This window comes from Gambusia affinis, linkage group LG11, assembly GCF_019740435.1.
Source record: "Gambusia affinis linkage group LG11, SWU_Gaff_1.0, whole genome shotgun sequence".
In the NCBI taxonomy this organism is placed as follows: domain Eukaryota; kingdom Metazoa; phylum Chordata; class Actinopteri; order Cyprinodontiformes; family Poeciliidae; genus Gambusia; species Gambusia affinis.
In genome coordinates, this window is record NC_057878.1 from 13,116,157 (window position 1) to 13,134,930 (window position 18,774).

Below are 18,774 nucleotides of genomic sequence, written 5' to 3' on the forward strand. Positions count from 1 at the left end.
GGTCTAATGCATATGTGTCAAACTCAAGGCGCTGGGGCCAAATCTGGCCCACCATAAATTGCCATGTGGGCCTCTAGACTTTAGGAGGACACATAAAAATAACTTTCAAGATAATCGATGTGCTTAAATATTATTTTATTAATCAAATCAAAGCTGTTTTTATCTGTATGTTGCCAAATTACATAGGTAAATATTAATTTCAAGAACTTTTACTAGTTTATTCTATTTATCAACACATTCCACCATGACCGTCCTCTGAAGACATTTGTGATCTCGATCTTGATTTAAGCTGGAAAATGTTTCACCATGCGTTCATTTCTTACGTCATAAAAACTTGTTGTTTTAGTAAGGGCTTTTTATAGCCACTGTATGTTATTTTAAATGACTCCTAGCCTTCCTCAACTCCACACTCATGGGAAATTGGCTACTTTCATTCCACTGTGTCCAGTCCTCAAGCTTTCCACAGCCCGAGAAGCTATTTTTGAACATATGATTTGACACACAGGGCATTTCATTCAACAGGAATTCAAACTTTATTTATTTATTTCTTTCACATCCTCATTCCAGGTGTGTCTTTGGACCTTGAGCAGAGATGGGAGACTGGAGTCTTCTTGGGAATTTCCTTGAAGAGGTCCAGGAGCACTCCACTTCAGTCGGGAAGGTTTGGCTCACCATCTTGTTCATTTTCCGCATCCTGGTGCTGGGCACGGCGGCGGAGTCCTCCTGGGGCGACGAGCAGAGCGACTTCATGTGCGACACCCAGCAGCCCGGTTGCACCAACGTCTGCTATGACAGTGCCTTCCCAATTGCCCACATCCGCTACTGGGTGTTGCAGATCGTGTTTGTCTCCACCCCCTCACTCATCTACATGGGCCACGCCATGCACACGGTGCGTATGGAGGAGAAGAGGAAGAGGATGGAGCAGGAGGAGAGGGAGGCTAGAGGGGACGATGGAGAAGACCTGCAGAAGGAGAAGGCGTTCCTCCAGCAGAAAGAGACTACAGCTGAGGGGACAGGTCGTGTCCGCCTAAAAGGAGCCCTGCTCCACACTTACATCTTGAGCATCTTGCTCCGAACAGTGATGGAGGTCACCTTCATAGTGGTGCAGTATCTCATATATGGGGTATTCCTCAAGGCGATGTACCTCTGCACGACCTGGCCATGTCCCAATGCCGTGAACTGCTACATGTCCCGACCCACAGAGAAGAACATCTTCATCGTCTTCATGCTGGTGGTGTCCGGCGTGTCTCTTCTGCTGTCCGTGTTGGAACTCTACCACCTTGGCTGGAAGAGCATCAAGAAGTTTGTACGCAACAAGACGTTGCAGAAGAACAACCACAGAGCCGTGACAGTGGCCGTGTCCACAGGGTTGGAATCCAACAAACAACCTTCCGCCTCTTGCACCCCACCCCCGGATTTCGATCACTGCCTGACCACGCCGAGATCCATGAATCCCATGACCTCCATTGCCTCCCACCCGTTCAACACCAGGATGGCACTGCAGCAGAACTCGGCCAACCTGGCGACCGAGCGACACCACAGCTGTGACAACCTGGAGGACGAGGAGGACTTCCTGAGGATCAGATACGAACAGCTGCCTGCAGAGCTTCCCAACGGCTGCTCGCCACTGCCGCTGCTCCATTCAGGCTTCCTGAAGGACAAACGGCGCCTGAGCAGGACCAGCGGCACCAGCAGCCGGGTGCGGCAAGACGACCTGGCAGTGTAGGTCCAATATGGGCCAAAGAGTGAGGACAGACGTATCACTTACAAACACAACTCTAACACCTTGTAAAAGTATTAACCCAAATTAGACATTTTTCACATTTTGCTACATTTCAACCAGAACTTTTTAAGATATTTCCTTTAATTTTTTAACTTTGTGATTGTGAGGGAAAGGAAAATGATTCATGAAATCTGAAGTGTTGGTGTACATCTTCACCCACACCAGCTGCATGCATCTGGCATCTAGCAGCTTTCCATAGAGACTAACATCTTGTTCACTGACCTTTGCAAAACATCAATTGTATTAGACCGACAGGGTCTGTGATCTTCAAATTCAAATGTTTTGCTAAAGATCTTAATTATATTAAGATGTATGCAATTCTAACACCTGAAGAGGCTGTATGTTTAAGGGTTTTGCCCTGCTGAAAGATGGACTTCTAACTCCATTTCAAGTTTGTGTTTCAAACTCCAACAGGTTTCAGGTACCTTCATCATGTAGACACCTTCATTTATCCATCAATTCTTTGCAGTATATTTAATGGCAGCATCATCCTGACTTTTCCATAAAGAGCAGTTTAGTGCAGCACTTCATTAATAGTCGTCCTCTCATCAGACTATGAGCTGGGACTCTGCGGCATTCTCTGATGTACCTGATGACATATTCTACATATGATCTCTGGGTAGTAATTGTGTTTAGGGGTACAGGAGTAAAATGCTGGTGAAAAAGAAAACAAACACTTCAGATTTTTTTATTGTAAAAGATTAAGAAAACCTTGAATCCTTTTCCATCGACAGCATGACTCTGTGCTTCTTTGGGTTGGTTAAACTCATGAAGTCCCTATAAAACCTGTTGAAGTCTTTGTTTGTTACGTAGCAACATGTAAAAAACATCCAGGAGTAATAATACCTTGGCAGAACACAGTGAAAGCCTGGCAGTTATTCCTAAAAGACAATCTGGACCTGAGTTTCTGTGGAAACTTTAACAAAGGGGACAGCTGATTAAAGAAATCTTCATTTGAAAACACACTAAAATCTGTGAAAAGACTACATAAACATTACACACGAATGCTGTCTGAACGGATAAGCAGGCGTGTTTCTGTGCTTGAATATAAAAATGGTAAATAAACTGCAAAAAGAGATTAACAAGAGCAGGGTAACATGTGTGGTACCTGACCATTGCACATGCTTTCCTTTATTTAAAACTAGTGGAAAGGGGGCAGGATGCAAAATTGCGTGTGTGAAGGACTTGGGGTGTGTTTTTTCTTTTCTTTTCTAATTAAATAATCAAATGCATCTCAGTTATTTTCTGAATTACATTTATACCTTTGACTTAAATACATAATTTTAACAACTCTTGAATTGGGAAATGTAAATAATAAATTGAGAAAGAGTTATGGCATTAACTGTGAACATTTTTTTTACATTTGCAAAACAAAATAAAAAGTGCCTTGAAAAATTAAGGAGGATTTGTATGTCTTCACTGCAAATACAGTTTTTTATGTGTCCTCTACTAAATCAATTGCACTACATTTTTAGATTTAAAAAAGACAAACAATACTAACTTTTAATGTGTGAATAAAACCGTGACATATTTCCTCTATACTAGCGAACGTGATGTGAGAATGTAGCTTCTTGTTTTGTCTATTTAAAGTTATTCAGATTTAATTTTGAAAGATGTGGTCCTGCTGATGTGAAGCGTAATGAGCAGGTTTAGCCACTAGGTGGCGACAATGCACTTGTATTTTTCAGATGGTGTCCTGGATTTATTGCTGTAAATAGCCATTCCAATGCAATATGTGTTTGATTTTTTTGTTCTTGAATACATTTTGCTTCACAGTCTAGTTTTATACTATATAGAGAATAACTGTGCAAATAGATATATTTACAATCAGACATTTGAAGATTACGCAAAAGAATTTTGTACATTTTCTTTTGTTCTTTCACATATTCTGTAGTCCACAACAAACCAATAAATCATCCTCCATACAGTGTGTTCAATTTTTGTTGTCTGGTTCTTTGAAAAAAAAAATCTTTCGTAGATTCCTGAGATATGTAGTAAATTCATAAACATAGTGAAGTCAGCAGGAAATAAGAACCAGGAGATGCAAACACCAGCTGTAGACGTTCTGCTGTCACAGTTCAGGGTCTGAAGGTGCCAGACGGAGGATCATCAGTGATATTTACACAGAAAGCATCTGTCTTTCTCTCTTTTTTTTCTCTCTCTCTCTCTCTCTTCCTCTTTCTCTTTCTTTCTATCTGCCAGGAGCAAGAGTGTACCACTTAACTTAAGCTCAAAAGCTGAACATGGAAAAAGGATATTTATACTTGTGATATTTATACTATTTAATTTGTGCAGCAAATGAACAGTTTCCTTTGCTCTCTCTGTGTTGTTTTGAAACAAAGAAAGAAATCTAAGTGTTCAAATTTATATCAGAGAGATTGAAGCATAATAAAAATGCTCCTGCCAGCATTTTTCAATCTAAAATTTCTGTTCTTGCTGTAGACAGAGCATCAGACACACACACAGCTCATGGTAAATACTTCAAACTGTTTTAACATATGTACACAAACTATTGTAAGTGTTAGATTCATTGTATAAAATATAAAATATAAAAGTATTAAATAATTTGTGAAAAGAAAAAAAAAGATTTGAAAAGATGTTTATTCTATGTGGATTTGTTTTGTTTTTTTAACAAAAGTTATGTTTTACTAATTTTTCATTTTATTTTTTTTATTTCAGGCTTATAACTTAGTGTGTCTGAGTACTTTTTTCCTACAAAATAAATTGTATGTTATTAGCTATCAGTACTTTACTAACCTTTATACCAAATACATTTTGGTATAAACTCACTTGAGTAAGTTTGAGAATGAACAATTAAAATTTTTATGTGAACGAAAGAAATCCTACAGAAGGATAAAAAAGAAAAGTAATACAAAAATCCCACCAAATAATTTCATTATCCTGTAGAGGGCGCCGGCGCACCTTCTTGCATCTGAACGCGCTCTAGACATTTTTAAAGAAAAAGATGACACGTGCTAGTCCACCTCGGGATATGTAGTTTATAGATCCTTTGAGTCACAATCACGGTCACTGTAAACTGCAGCATACTTGCCTACACTTCCCGGCGACACGTCCACCTGTGTCCGCCGGTATCCTATCCGGAGTTCTTGAGCGAATGTGCAGTAAAGCCGGATTTTATATCGAAGGCAACCCTTCAGTTCACCCCAGCTTTCAAAAAGTAAGTAATTTGAGTAGAGCCAGCTGTGAGATGCCTTATACTACCACTATGATTTACTCTCCTAGTGTTAAACTTCCTGTGTCATCATGTGATGCAATGGTTTGAAATACTGTTTGTGTGTTTGAGCTCAGTTTTCGTAACTACAAGATTAATTTTGGTGTGACTTTGTGTTGAAATAGTGTGTGTTGGCTAACTGCTGTGTAAATAGTTATAATCTTACTGTATTCACCCAGACAGGGTAATATAAATATTTGATGAGAGAAAGTTACGCCCCCTACCGTTGACTTATTACACGTGAACTGTCATGTATAAAACTTTGCAACACCATAAAAGCCCACAGCTGTGGAAATTCACTGAAGTATTATTACTTCAGGATCGCCTTCATTGAATTTGACAGGAATTTGAAAACAAGGTAGGTTACTCTTAATCAATTTTAGAAAATTAAATACATATGTGTGTATGTAAAAATGAATGTTTATTTGTAAATAAGAAAAACTGGTAACAACATATGTTTTGTATTATATATATTATATAAATATTATATATTTAGAAGAGTCTTATGATTAGTTATTGCAATGTAGAGATCTTCTTTTAGACATGAGCCACCAGAGTGCTCCAGTGGAAATGTCAGGATTAAACATTGATTTTTACGATTATGGATCAGTCTGTTGTCTCGGTATTCATTAACCCTGAACGTTTTTCTTGATTTAAAGAAAGCTAAATATATATATAATACGATTGAAAATCTATGAATATTTTCAATTTATAACTTGAAAATATACACATTCAAGTTCACAGATTCTGATCAAAATTTACATCTGGACTTTGACTATGCCATTGTAACCCATGAATATATGGATTTCACTGTTGTTTTGGCTGTACAATAAGATTTGTCATCCTGCTGAAAAGTGACACAGTTGGAAACTCTTAATAGATTTCTTACCAAGTTCAAGTTAGTGCCAGACAATAAAACAATAAAAATGCTTTTTGATGAAAATCAAAGGACAACAAATGTAGGTTTTGAAATTCAATGTTAAGACGATGTGTGTTGCCTATCAGGCAGTATATGGGGCCACAATTTCTTAAGCATTTCACAAGAAGAAATTTAAACTTGTTTTGAATGATTTATACTATAAATAAGTATTCAGAAAACATGCTTGTTTTCCATAACGTCCACCAATGTTTTAGGGAATTATGTGTTTAATTTCTGATGATATAGGAAAACAAAGCAAAGTAATTATTAGTTATTTTAATTTGTTGTTTTTTGTCTCTAGTTTTGACCCTAGTTTAGCTCCATCCGTCTTTCCAGGGTGTTGTGCAATATTCGCTTTCATACAGGCCACAAAGTTCAGCTTTGGTCTCGTCTAATCAGACATGGCTTTCATTTGATGGCTTCCACTTTACATCAAGGCCGCATAAAGATTTTTGGAGTTCGTGACTATTTGCTGTTTTTTTGTTCTTTGTTTTGCAGTTCACCCATGAGGAACCTTTTGACCAAAGCAGGCTTTTTTGGCTCGGTGTCGGTGGCCTTTGGATCGATTTGGTGGTCACAACAGAAAACCGAGTCAAACCCGATGACTTCAAGCGCAGCCCCCAACCCAAATGATGCATGCCCTGCTTCTCTGTATGAACTCCAGCTAATCCAGGTCTTGTTCCGTCATGGCGCTCGGACGCCGCTCAAGTCTATACCGGATGTGATGGAGGTAACACTCTGCTGGTTTCCCTGGATTCTTCTGGTCATCCAGTTATGTCTTGTTATTTATGTGTTCATGTCTGAATTTAAAGGCTCGGTGGACCCCATCGATCCTAGAGGCCCCACCATACACACACATCAACTACGTGGTGACGGATCTTAAGGGAGGACCACAGCCTCAATCACCTTTAGAAGACAACTATCGGAAAAACATACTGAGTGTGAGTAGGTGTTCTTTACATTTTGCTACAAAGCTTGTTTCAGTGTGTTAACTCATACAGAAACAGTAGTTGTGGTTGACGCACTCTAGTCATATTATTTACTCTCATCCGAGTCACAACATGTAAACTCAGTGTTTTCTCTAAGGACACATATTCATGTTTGGGCTGAGGATTAAACCATCTGCTGGTAATAAAGAAACTGCCCTCCCACAGCAGAAAGATTGCTACATGCTCACTGTTTGTGCTGGTATGCTAACAGTCTGCACTATGGGTTCCTCAGTTTACCAAGTAACTAAGAATAGTTACTTAAATGTTTGACGAAATCATTTGTTAGCCGGAATCTTCTGCAGTTTATTTATTTATTTTTTCTTTTCTGACTGGTAGCCATTTCCAGTATCGGTCAAAATTAGGTTAGATGAAGCACACAGATGTTAGAAGCCATTTTAAAAAGAAAGCTGCATTTTCTATGAGATGTCTGAGGTTTACTAAGGCGGGAAGAGGCCAAACTGCACCAATAAATAACCTTCACAAGTTAACCAGAAGGCTAAATGTAGTACAGCAAATTTAGTTTAAACAGTTTGGCTGATTTTAATTCTGCTGAGTTTAGAAAAGTTGAGACCTTTTTGAGTTTTAGTAATACTGGTTGCTAATTTAAATTGCGCAATTTAAACTTAGCAAGTGATAGAGCTGCTGATGTTTTTTGTTTGTTTTTTTTCAATTGGGACACTATGGCTTCTCTTGATCAAGAAGTCCAGATTCCAGAAAGAAGTGGCAGTGTTCAGTGTGAGCCAAAGTAGTCCTGTAATAGTCTTTTAGCCACAACACTGAACTGTTTTAAATGCAGTATTCAAATATCTGGGTTAATCTGTTCATCTGACCTTTTTTTTCTTCCATTTTAAAGGGCGGCTCATTTGCTGGTCAGCTGACCACAGTAGGCATGCAGCAGTTGTATGAGCTGGGTGAAACGCTGAGGAAGAAATATATAGAGGAGACACCTTTCCTCAGCCCCACCTTTACCTCAACGGAGGTCTAGTGAGTAATCATGAGGAAGACTTTTAGATTAATGACTAAATGTGTAGCGATTTCTAAACTGCTGTTCTTGCTTAATTTGTCATTTCTATTTTTAGCGTGCGCTCTACTAACATTGTAAGGACAATTGAATCTGCCAAGTGCCTTATAGCTGGACTCTTTAAACAAAAACAGAAAGGTAGAGTAGACATCTGTATATGCATGTTAGAAGATACATAATATGGAGAATTATGCTGTAATTCTCCATATTATGCAGATAAATGTAAGTTATTTACTGATCTGGACAAGATTGAATAAAATACTTGTTTTTCAGATAGAATTATTTTCCATCTGATTGTCTTAAATGTTGTACTTTCATCCTTCTCTTTTCTGTGTCCTTTCCTTGACTTATATATCCTTCTATGTGTTCTTCATGTCTTCTGTAATTGGTTTCTTGGATACTTTAGTTTTTTCTGTCCTTGTCTTCTTGTATTGTCATACATTCATTTTATCCCTGCCCTTCTTACCTTCCATACGTTCTTTAATCTGTTCTTCCTTGTGCCCTTATGCTTTTACTTAATTGTAACTTTCTTGTTCCCTTACTTCCTTGTGTCCTCATTTTTTTCCAATTTCTCTGCCATTCGTTTTGACAATTATTTTCCCCTTCTTGATGTGTAGATATTGTGTCCATCCTAACAGAAGAGGCTGAATCTGAAATCCTCTACCCTAACTACCACGGATGCAAGCTGCTCAAAGTCTTCAGCGAGTAAGTCCAATTTTCCAACCTGCCACAGAGCCACGTCACTCTCAGGCCATTCTGTGCACCCAAACTGGAATCTAGAATAATGTGCAGTACAAAATTATAAACAGACTGGAGTGGAGGTGCCTTGACAGGTTGTCATGGCGTGTCTGTTTTTCTTCGCTGACATTGTATGTGTGTGTGGGTTTTTTTTTTTTCTTCTTCTTTGCAGCCCCCGCTGGGCTAAGTCGTCCGCTCTGCCTGGCGTCGCTGAAGACCTGCAGAGCATCCTGAGTGCACTGGGGATTGCTGCTCACCAGCACGTCGACTTCGTCCTCATTAGGGATGACATGGTTGCCAGAGAGGTGACACTGTGACTCTGTGATCCATGTGACTTTTTACTGAGTCTCACCACAGGCTTTTCAGTCTAGAGGCAGTTATTACAGAGACTTTACCTCAGCTTGCACACTTCCTAACTGCTGGATGTGTTGGTGCAGTCCAACAGGTTTTTGGACACTTGCAGATTGATCATTTATTTGTCAGCCATAATTGGGAATGTTGTTGAGCTTAAAGTCCAGTTATTGTGACAACCAAGCACTAACAAAATCGTTAAAATCATCAGGCAGCATGGGATCTATTTCCATTGTTGTGTATCTGAATTTAATCAGTTAAAACCAGAACATGTTTTGTTTAGATGGTCAAATAAAGTCACAGCTTTCATGGGCAAACTTTGATCAGTCATTACAGTTGCCACAGGTAAATGTTTCTGCAGCCATTGTAAGGTTTTCTTTTACAACTTTTCCTTTTTCTTTAACAACTTGGAGATGTTAGTGAGCATTAGTGATGAGGAACATGTTTGGATGGTGTATTTTATGTATGTCTTGGGTGTAGGTTTTAAGGATCTACACATGGGCATGCAGAAGGAAATTTATTTGAGGTTTTTACCATAAAGGAATTTAGAAAGAAGTCTGATTTAATAACCTAAATTATAGGCCTTTGAAACTCAAAAAAATCATCAGATTTTTCACTGTAGGCTTTAAAAATCCTTTTCCTGTAGCTTAAATGTATTTATTAATGTGTATTTCTGTGTTCTCTGTTTTGAGAATCCTCAAAGGATCTCAAAATGGCTTATTGCAGTTTTAGGAAACTAAAAAAAAGTCACATGTGAATGTACATTTAAAAATATAGTTGGCTAAAATCTGTTTAAATTGACTGCATGCTTTCTTTACCCAGAATAACAAAAAGGTTGGCAGTATTTTTTTTTTTGTTTGTTTGATGGGTGTCTTAGATTAAAGTTACAATAGTCTTAAAACGTCTTACTGCGAACTTTGAAGCACTGTTTTACTGTGCTTTATTAACGCAACAATTCCTCTGACTTGAATTTTGAAATCGTCAGGCGCACGGCCTTCCCAGCCCGCTGGTTCTGAGCTCCTGGAGGAATAAAGTGGAAGAGCGAGCTGTGGACATGATGTGCAGCCTCTACGAACCTAACAAGAGGTTAAAACAGTGATTTACATGAAGCGTGCCCATTATGCTCATTGAGCCCTTTTTAAATCCTAAATGCTGCGTCTGAAACAGAGAGGCGCTGCAGCTGTCGGTGGGAGCCCTCTTCCATGTTATGTTAGAAAACATTGAGAAGAAACTACAGGACAACTCGGCAGAGGCGAACAGGTTGGACATCTCATGATGGACCACACTCACGTCTTACAGAAATTATATCTGTCTTTTTAAAATATTACTCTCTCAACAGGAAGTTATTCCTGTACTCGGCTCATGACACTACCCTTATCCCGTACCTCATGGCTTTGGAGATCTTTGACAGGAAGTGGCCTCCGTATGCTGCCTTTGTCACACTGGAGCTGCACAAAAGCCGGCAGACGGGCGATGCCTTTGTGAAAGTCTCATACATTGGTCAGGTAAGGAGCACAAGAAGTGCCTCTAAATAATCCAACGATGTGCACGTCTTTTTCCATCTAAGTCAAGTTTGCTTCATGCTCCCCAGGATCAACACATACCAGGTTGCAGTGGAGTATACTGCCCCCTGCAGGAGTTCAAACAGGTCATGTCTGCATACGCGCTAAGCTCTGAAAGCTACAATTCTCGTTGCAACAGCACAGAACTCACTGAACCCTGATCTTTCAAGAAACACAAAACCACTCGACTTTAAACTTTGAGTGCAACTCAGGCTCCCCTTCATCCAATAACCTTAGTATCACACGTATGTTAAAAACTTGATGATCTTTAACAATAAATCTAGTTTTAATGATTATTTGAATAAGTTTTGCAGTGTAGTGTTTACACCAGGTGCTCTCTCTAGCAGAAATGTTTTGCATTGAATCAGTTGCACCTGCTTCATCATCAGTATAATGTTTGTAGACTTTAACCGAATACATTCAAATGCAGTTGAACGTATTTGAGGTTTAATTGCACATCATTATACCAAATAAGCCTTTTGTGTATATTTCTTTCTGCCTAGGGAATCATTGCTGTATTTCCTGTCTTTCCTCTGACTCTAGAACACTTTGACACAGCAGATTTTACAGTCGACTCAATAACCAGTTACTGTGGCTGCAAAACTAGCTCACATCATCATCCCTCCATCATGCTTGACAACTAGTTCGAAGTGTGGTTACTTAGACGCTGTTAGATTTCTGATATCTACTTTGATCTCTGATATAATCTAGTGGTTCATTCAAATTCAGCTTTGCAAACCCAAGTAGAGCTGCAATTATTTTTTTATAAAGATAATACTTTTTCTTGGTAAGACACAAACTTACTCAGATTTTTTTTTTTCCTGATTGTATTGTCCTGAAGTTGTGACACTTGAAATACTGTCTGCAGTCTGTAAAGTCTGATATGGAGCAATCTTTGTAACTTCTACATAATCATGGGAAAAATGCACTGGGATGTCTGCCAAGCTGTCTTGTTTTGCACTTGTGAAAATTCCTCACATTGGAAGAATGGACTTTGTTGGTCAACAATTGCTGATGTCACTGCTGGTGTTTTCCCACTGCACCTTTTAGTGTACAGCTAAATCTTAAGGCAACAGCATTGTTGTACATTGCCCTTGTGTGTCATCAAAGCTTTATTGTCCCCCATGATTACAGCTTTAATTCATCAGGGAAATATATAACGTAGAAAAACAAAGTGAAATGTTAATAAATGGCTTTACAGCGCCAGTAGCAATATATTGAGTGAACTATGACTTATATGAACAGATCTTAATATTTTTGACTGTTGCTGTGAAACATCTTATATTCATGACGTGAAACTTCTTGCGACATGTTGTTTCAGCTGTAAATATCAAGTTTGGATGAAATAAAAATGCAGATTTTATTCTGTTAAGTCTGATTTCCTTTTCTTTTTTTACATAATAAAGGTTAATGTGAAGAGCTCTTTTGGTTTAAAAAAATAATATGGATGCATTCAGTTGCCTGTAGGTCAATTTGCCATTTGATCCCTTTAAAGATATATCCTTGTAATTAAACTTTGCATGTCAATTGAGCTTAAATGTTTCCCATGACTTAATGACAGTCGTACAAAATGATTAAATTGTACGAATTTGACTTAAAGTTTCTGTGGATATACTATTCCCACTTATTTTGGCTCTAACCCCTCTGAAGGCCAATAAAATCTTTAAATGAAAGACATGAGGAAACATTAATCCAGGGGTGCCCAAGTCCAGTCCACAAGAGGAAATGAGTGGCTCGTTACCAGGCTTCTGCAGAGCTGAATGACATCTGAAAGCTGCAGAATATTGGCTCTTGAGAACTCTACCTGGGCCCCCCTGCATCAAATGATCACACTTCATCATAACAGACTATATTGTAAAATAGTGTAAATTGTTAGCTGTTAAAACAGGTATGGATCATCCCATTGGCAGGTACAAAGTGTCTTGGTGAATAGCCAAACTGGCAATACCTGTTCAAATGTGTAACCGTGTACTAACATACTCCACAGGTCTGGTTTGGCTTCTTCTATCTTTCTTCTTCCTCCATAATGAATCCCCTCATCAATGCTGCTGTAGCTTCTTGGTTGGACTTGCTCTGCTCATACCTGCAGAATGCTGGTGAGCTGGTTTAACATGCAAGAAGAGACAAAGACCGGCAGGAGTCCACATGACAAGAGCACATGCACAGAAACAAGCGCGCACACACTGCATGGACAACATGTATATACCAAAACAATATCTTTTATTTGTAGTCCATCACCAACAGCCCTGGTTAGGCTCTTCTGCACCAAAGCCAATGGAGAAACACATGACAAGCTTATACAATAGATAAAAGAGAAGAAGTCAACTGGATGGTAAGCAGTACGTGTTTACATTTCCTTGCGTCTTGCCTCGCTAAAATGTTAACCAGATCTACCTACCGCTAACTCTAGAATACCTGACAATCCTGCTTCCTGCATTCAGCGGCTCCCGTCCCAGTCTGCGGACCATCATCTCTTCATGGATTATTGCTGTGGGAATGATTATTACCCAGAGTCAACGAGAGTCAAAAAACAAAACAGGAACACAACAGGAACAAGTAGAAGACACATAGCACGTCTGGGTAGTAGCAATATTATTCACGCCGGCTAAGTCCTGAAGGTTTTAGGCGCAAAAATAGTTTGATGGTGTGGCAAAGCTGCCAAGATCCTCACACTGAGTGCATGTTAGAAACAGAAAAGAAGACGCTTTCTGCAGATGGTCCATGTTTGTGCTTTTTTTAATAATACTATTATCTTAATGAGGTCATAGTTTGGTTTGTTATACACTGGAGTTACAAAGGAAATTAAAATAGACTAAAATTTGAATAGCCCACCAATGGTAAACCGTACAGTATTTTTAAGGGGGCATTCCTCCACCCCAATGAAAGCTGGGTAAGAGGCATTAAGAGGTCACTGATAGAATGCCTATACATACAGACACACACATACCACACAAACATACAATCTGTCAAGCACACAAACACACCCTCACGTATATACTGTACAGAAACAGTCAAAAAACAATGGAGCGAGAGACAAGATGGATTTCCACTAAAGTCTTCACAAAGCACAAAGTATTCCTCCTCCTTTCTCTGGTTCCATATCACTTTTGTGACAAATTTTTGTTTGTTTTTTTTGTTTGTTTTTTAATTTGAAAAAAAGTTGACATATACTGTAGCATCTCCACACTGACATTTTAGTTTTAAGGTTTGTTCCTCTTTGATGTCAGAGTCATCTTTACAGTCAGATAACCAAAAAAACAAAAACAAACAAAAAAAAACCCACGAACAGTTCTGCGAAATTGATGCACAACAATCTCGTACATTCTGCGAGTTCTTGAGTCGAAATTAAATGTTTGTGTGAGAAAAAGTACACCAAACCAGGCCCCATCTTAGTCTCTGTAGCTGGAATTATCCCCCACAAGACATCACTAGGCAACAAGTTCGCTCCATAACGTTCATTTTGTGTTTCGTCTCATTGACTTGAGTTCGTCTGTTTCTGAATACTTGCTACACTCCGTAATCCTTTTTATCTTCCTCATGTTTTTGTCCAAGAACATTCTAGTTACAAGGTTTTTGTTGGATTAGAACATTCCATGGCCCGGACTGAATCCCATATCCATGTCACGAGGCCTCATTTGGCCCCCCATCATCATCGTCTGTTGTGGAGGGCCACCCATGCCTTGTAGTGACATCATCATGTTAGGTGAGCCACCGGGGCCTGGGTGGGCCATTTGTCTCCCCTGCATCATCCCTCCCGGACCCCCAGGAGACATCATCCGGTGCTGAGGGCCCATCATGCCTTGGCCCATGAATCCTGGTGGTCGCATTGAATTGTGACCTGGGTTGCCCATTGGCATGTCTTGGGGGCCCATTCCCCCACCGGGTCCACCTGACATACCCCCCATCCCCTGCATGGGCATACCCATCCTTGGTGGACCGTCGGCCATCATGGCCTGCATTGGAAACCCAGACGGGTGAGGCGGTTTACCCCCGGGGTTCTCCCCTCCGCCTCTGGGGAAGTATGACAGAGTCTGGCTGGGTTTCTCCGACGGGATTATCCTGGACAGATCAAACTCGGGAATGCCAGATGCTCCCGGCCGCATCACTTCATGAAGGTCTGCATCTCCAAATCCGCCTTGCATGTTGTTGAACTCCGGCCCACCAGGGGTATTTGGCTTGCACATGCCCCCGTCACCCCCTCCCCCATGAGGCATGTTACCCATCCGTCCTCCCATAGGTCCCGGTTCGCCCTGGAACCCCATTGAATGACCAGGGAAGCCTTGGGGGCCTGGGCCGTTGTGTGGGGAAAAAGGGCCTTGTTGGGATGGGGACTGTGTGAGGGGATAACCCTGGTTTCGATGAGGGTAACCCATCCGTCCTTGAGGCATCATTTGAGGATTTGGCATACCAGGGTCTTGTGGGTTTGGTTGCATCATCATGCCGTGAGACATCATGCCTGGGCCCATATTGGGGGCATTCGGAGAGGGCATCTGAGGGGGCATGCCATGAGAAAGAGGCTGGGAACCCAAAGGATTCATGCCCAGAGGACTGAGCGCAGGCATGGGTCCAGTGTTTCCAGGTCCCATCATGCGAGGATTTCCTTGGTGATTCATTGCCATACCTGCGGGCCAAGAAAAATTGGTTTTCAGTAAAAGCACAAGAAGAAACCAGTTAATCAACAGTGCTTTCATAGCTCATAAACCTTTTCACGTGTCACATTACAACCACAAGCTTCAAAATATTTAGGGGGTGAGTAAAATGTGGAATGCATTTCTGTTGCTCCCCTCTGAGTCAACTCGGTGTAGAACCGTCTTTAGCTGCAACAGCTGGTATTTTGGTGTCTGCCAGCATAGGTCAAGCTCAGTCAAATAGAAACTTCAATTGTCTTGACTTTAACTGCGCCATTCTGTTTGCATGTAGACCAAAAAAGTTTAATTTTGATCCCATCTTACCAGAGTTTGCTTTGATTCTTGGGTGGATTTTGGCTAACTTTAAACAGGATTTCTAAAAGTTGCCTGGTTTTCTTCTTTCTAGTCTTTCATAAAAACCAGATGTGTGGGGACTATAATTTTAAGTTTTTCTTATAAGAGATTTTACCTCCTGAGCTCTAGATCTCTGCATAAAATGTCTTAGTATGTTTGGTCAAACTTGCAAGTCACAGGCAGATCCCTGGTTTATCTCAAAAAAAATCCTAACAAAACCCACTGAAGTTCATGGTTGCCATGTAACAAATTGAAACCCCATATTAAACAAGAAGAAGATGACTCACCGTTGTTCACTGAAGGCAGGTTGGGAGAGCGAGCTGGGGGCGAGTCGTCGTCCGAGCTGGCTACAGTTTTTATGGCATCGTGGTAAAGCGGGGTCGAACTGGGCATCGCAAACTTGGACATGCGCGACATCATGATGGACAGCGGATTCTGAGAGAGTGTTGGTTCCGGTGGTATGGTGTACGGACTGCCAGACGGGACATTGCCTGGGAGGGACATGGAGCCAGATGGAGCCCCCGATGAGGGAGCCGAGGGAGGCCCATTGCCCCCTAAAAGAAGACAAAATGAACAAAGATGACATAAAGAAATGGCTCAAAGTACCAGAAGCTTGCTTTATGTTATAATTATTTTTGCAATATACGACACATAGAAATTTTATCATATCTGTTTCTAATTCAAAATTTTGATTGGCTCTACATGATGTACAGCTCCTCAAGTTGGTGGCCAGCAGGGGGAGCCACTGGACCATAACCAACCCCACCCTGGTCTAGTTCTGAATAAGTGATGTACCACCTTGCAGCTTTTATTTTGAATTTTGAAACCTATTTTTGTATTAAGCCATTAATACATGATAATTGTGACAAAAAAAAATCTGAGAATTATATAAAACACTCTAAATAAGAACAAATTTACATGAAAATGAGAAGAAAAAATAACTTTTAGATTGCGTGTGTCTGATCTTAGATAAAGATAAGACACACATACCCGGCTCCATTCCCCCCATCATGTTTGGTGAAGTGATGCTTAGTGGAGGCTTGCCACCCTGGGGGGGCACTCCAGGGCTCTGCATGGGTGGTTTTGGTGAGGAGGCCCACCCTGGAGAGGGGTTTGGAAGAGATGGGGACCTCATGTGAACAGGAGAGGCGCCTGCTGACCCCATCATGGAGTGGGGGGATTTCATTGGTGCAGATGTCGGAGGAGCCGGAGGTGCGCTGGGGCCCGCGGGACCGCTGAGCATGCCAGCAAGCTGGGATGGTGTTTGAGGAGACTTGAGGTTCCCGGAGGGGGAGCCCATCATGGGGGACTGAACTTGCCTCAGCGGAGGAGACTTGAGGGGGTTGACAGTAGGGGAGTTTCCCCCTCCTGCTTGGACATTTAGATCGGCTGGTTTCCGGCCCCTCTGTCCCTGGGCCGGACCACCAGCGGAGGAAAGATGGTTAATGCGACCATTTCCTCCTGATGGCGTTGATCTGTGCTCTGGACCAAAAGCTGGGTCTGCGTGGGGACCCCTCAATGTTCCAGGGCCTCCAGGGAAGGGCCGCCCTGGTCCCATAGGAAAGTCTGCTGGTGTCTGCTCAGGGAAGGGAGGGACCTGCATCGGCCTGCCTTGTGGCCCCATGTTCTCCATTGGCGGTCCTCCACCTGTTCTCATTCTCATCATTTCGTCAGGACTCATGTTCATGGGTCCATCTCGTAGTTTGGATGGATGCATATGAGGTCCTGGGCCAGGACCTGGCCCAATGCCAAACTCAGGCCCCATTTCTCTGCCCCCCATCGCTTGGAGCCTCGATGACGGACTCATAGGGCTATCGACAGGCATTCTGGGAAACATTCCCATGCCGTTACCAGGTTCCATTCCACCTCTTTGGTGTCCCATCATCCGTTGAACATCCATCATCATCCCAGGGGGGAGGCCTTTCTCCCCACTCATTCCTTGGTGGAACATTGCCTCCTGGACTGACTGGGGGTTGGGGAAACGCTCACCACGGGCACCCGGACCAGGAAACATTCCTGCGGGCCCCGCGGGGAAGCCTCGGGCTTCTGCCATCCTCGGAGGCATGTCGTCCGGCCAGCCCATTCCTGGCCTTGGCAGGCCCTCCATCTCAGGATTCATCATGCCGGAGAAGCCAGGCATCCTCTGCATATGAGGGCCCATACCCCGAGGACCGGGCCCCATACCCATTCGCTCCGGGTAATGCTCTGGTGGACCGCCTGGTCCTCCCCACATCTCTCCTGGACCCATCTGGTAAGGGGGCGGGGGCCCTCGCATCATGCCCCGTGGACCAGGATGCATCATGTCTGGAGGAAGTGGTCGGTGTTGCATTTCTTGCTTTTTTCTCTTCTCCTCATAAAATTCCTGCTGTAACTTCAGCCATGCCACCTGCTCTGGTGTCATCTGATCCCCTTCCCCACACCCACCTGGCCCTCCAGGGCCACCCGGAGGGACCATGTCATCGGTGGGAAATAAAGGCATCTCCCTTGGGCCATGTGGAGGCCCAAAGGGGGGTCCCTGTGGACGAGGTCCTCCAGGTCCACCCGGCGGTCCAAGGCTCTGAGACTGTGCCATCATGGCCTGTAGAGGTCCCTGCTCCGGTCGCCGAGGTGGACCATCCGGGCCTCCGTCATGAGGTCCAACATGGGCTTGTGGCGGCCCAGGAGGCGGGGCGTCGTGGTCGTCAGGGAAAAACAGGCGATGGATGTCCCGTAGGGTCTGCAGGGAACGCTGCCGGTGCTCCAGCTGTTCCTGAGACAGGCCTTCCGTGTTGGCCTCCATGTTGAGTAGCTCCTGGGCCAGCTGTTGTTGCTGCTGCTGCTGCTGTGGCGTCAAACCTGATCCACTCGTGCCTCCACCAGGTCCTCCTTCAACAGACGTTGGCGGGTTGAGGCCAGCCTCTGGCTGGGCAACAGGAGCCTGGTCAACAGGGGCTGAAGGGTTCCCAGGGCTGCTGCCAGGGATGTTTTTGGATTCTGTGCCAGCGGAGGATGATCCCTCCTGCGGGAGAACAGAGGGTTGACTCCCTTGACTGGAGGCCTGGGGTGGCGCTTGCTCCGACATTCCAGATAAGGACGGCTTCGACCCTGGCTGGTGACTTTGATCTTGGGCGTGGGACGGAGGTTGCTGAGGAGGGTTCGAGTCATTTCGCAGGACACCAGATGCGTTGCTCTTTGACAGAGGAGAAGCGACATAAAGG

At 42.6% G+C, this 18,774-nt stretch overlaps 3 protein-coding genes across 7 annotated transcripts in view; 2 read left to right on the plus strand and 1 right to left on the minus strand.

The window, feature by feature from the left end:
• The first annotated feature begins 571 nt into the window (after nt 1–571).
• On the plus strand, nt 572–3,715 carry gja5a (gap junction protein, alpha 5a). The gene has a single exon (XM_044132447.1). The coding sequence runs from the start codon at nt 593–595 to the stop codon at nt 1,724–1,726; it is 1,134 nt and encodes a 377-aa protein (XP_043988382.1). The 5' UTR covers nt 572–592; the 3' UTR covers nt 1,727–3,715.
• Nucleotides 3,716–4,826: 1,111 nt separating this feature from the next.
• acp6 (acid phosphatase 6, lysophosphatidic) lies at nt 4,827–11,973 on the plus strand. 2 transcript variants are annotated; one of them, XM_044131278.1, is made up of 11 exons: nt 4,827–4,961; nt 6,433–6,664; nt 6,747–6,875; nt 7,777–7,907; nt 8,003–8,082; nt 8,562–8,649; nt 8,855–8,987; nt 10,019–10,119; nt 10,201–10,293; nt 10,373–10,538; nt 10,625–11,973. In XM_044131278.1, exons 2-11 carry the CDS (start codon nt 6,440–6,442, stop codon nt 10,754–10,756), a joined length of 1,278 nt encoding a protein of 425 aa, XP_043987213.1. In that variant the 5' UTR covers nt 4,827–4,961; nt 6,433–6,439; the 3' UTR covers nt 10,757–11,973. The 2 variants fall into 2 exon arrangements, with proteins under 2 accessions (XP_043987213.1, XP_043987214.1); XM_044131279.1 differs by lacking the exon at nt 4,827–4,961 and adding an exon at nt 4,985–5,373.
• Nucleotides 11,974–13,315: 1,342 nt separating this feature from the next.
• bcl9 (BCL9 transcription coactivator) overlaps nt 13,316–18,774 on the minus strand; it is a 36,815-nt gene continuing 31,356 nt past the window's right edge. For all 4 annotated transcript variants that reach the window (XM_044131281.1, XM_044131283.1, XM_044131284.1 and 1 more), the window contains 3 exons: nt 16,568–18,746; nt 15,865–16,131; nt 13,316–15,216 (listed from right to left, as the gene is read on the minus strand). In XM_044131281.1, coding sequence (XP_043987216.1) covers nt 14,177–15,216; nt 15,865–16,131; nt 16,568–18,746 — 3,486 coding nt within the window. In that variant the 3' untranslated portion in view covers nt 13,316–14,176. The remainder of the gene's footprint in view (nt 15,217–15,864; nt 16,132–16,567; nt 18,747–18,774) is intronic.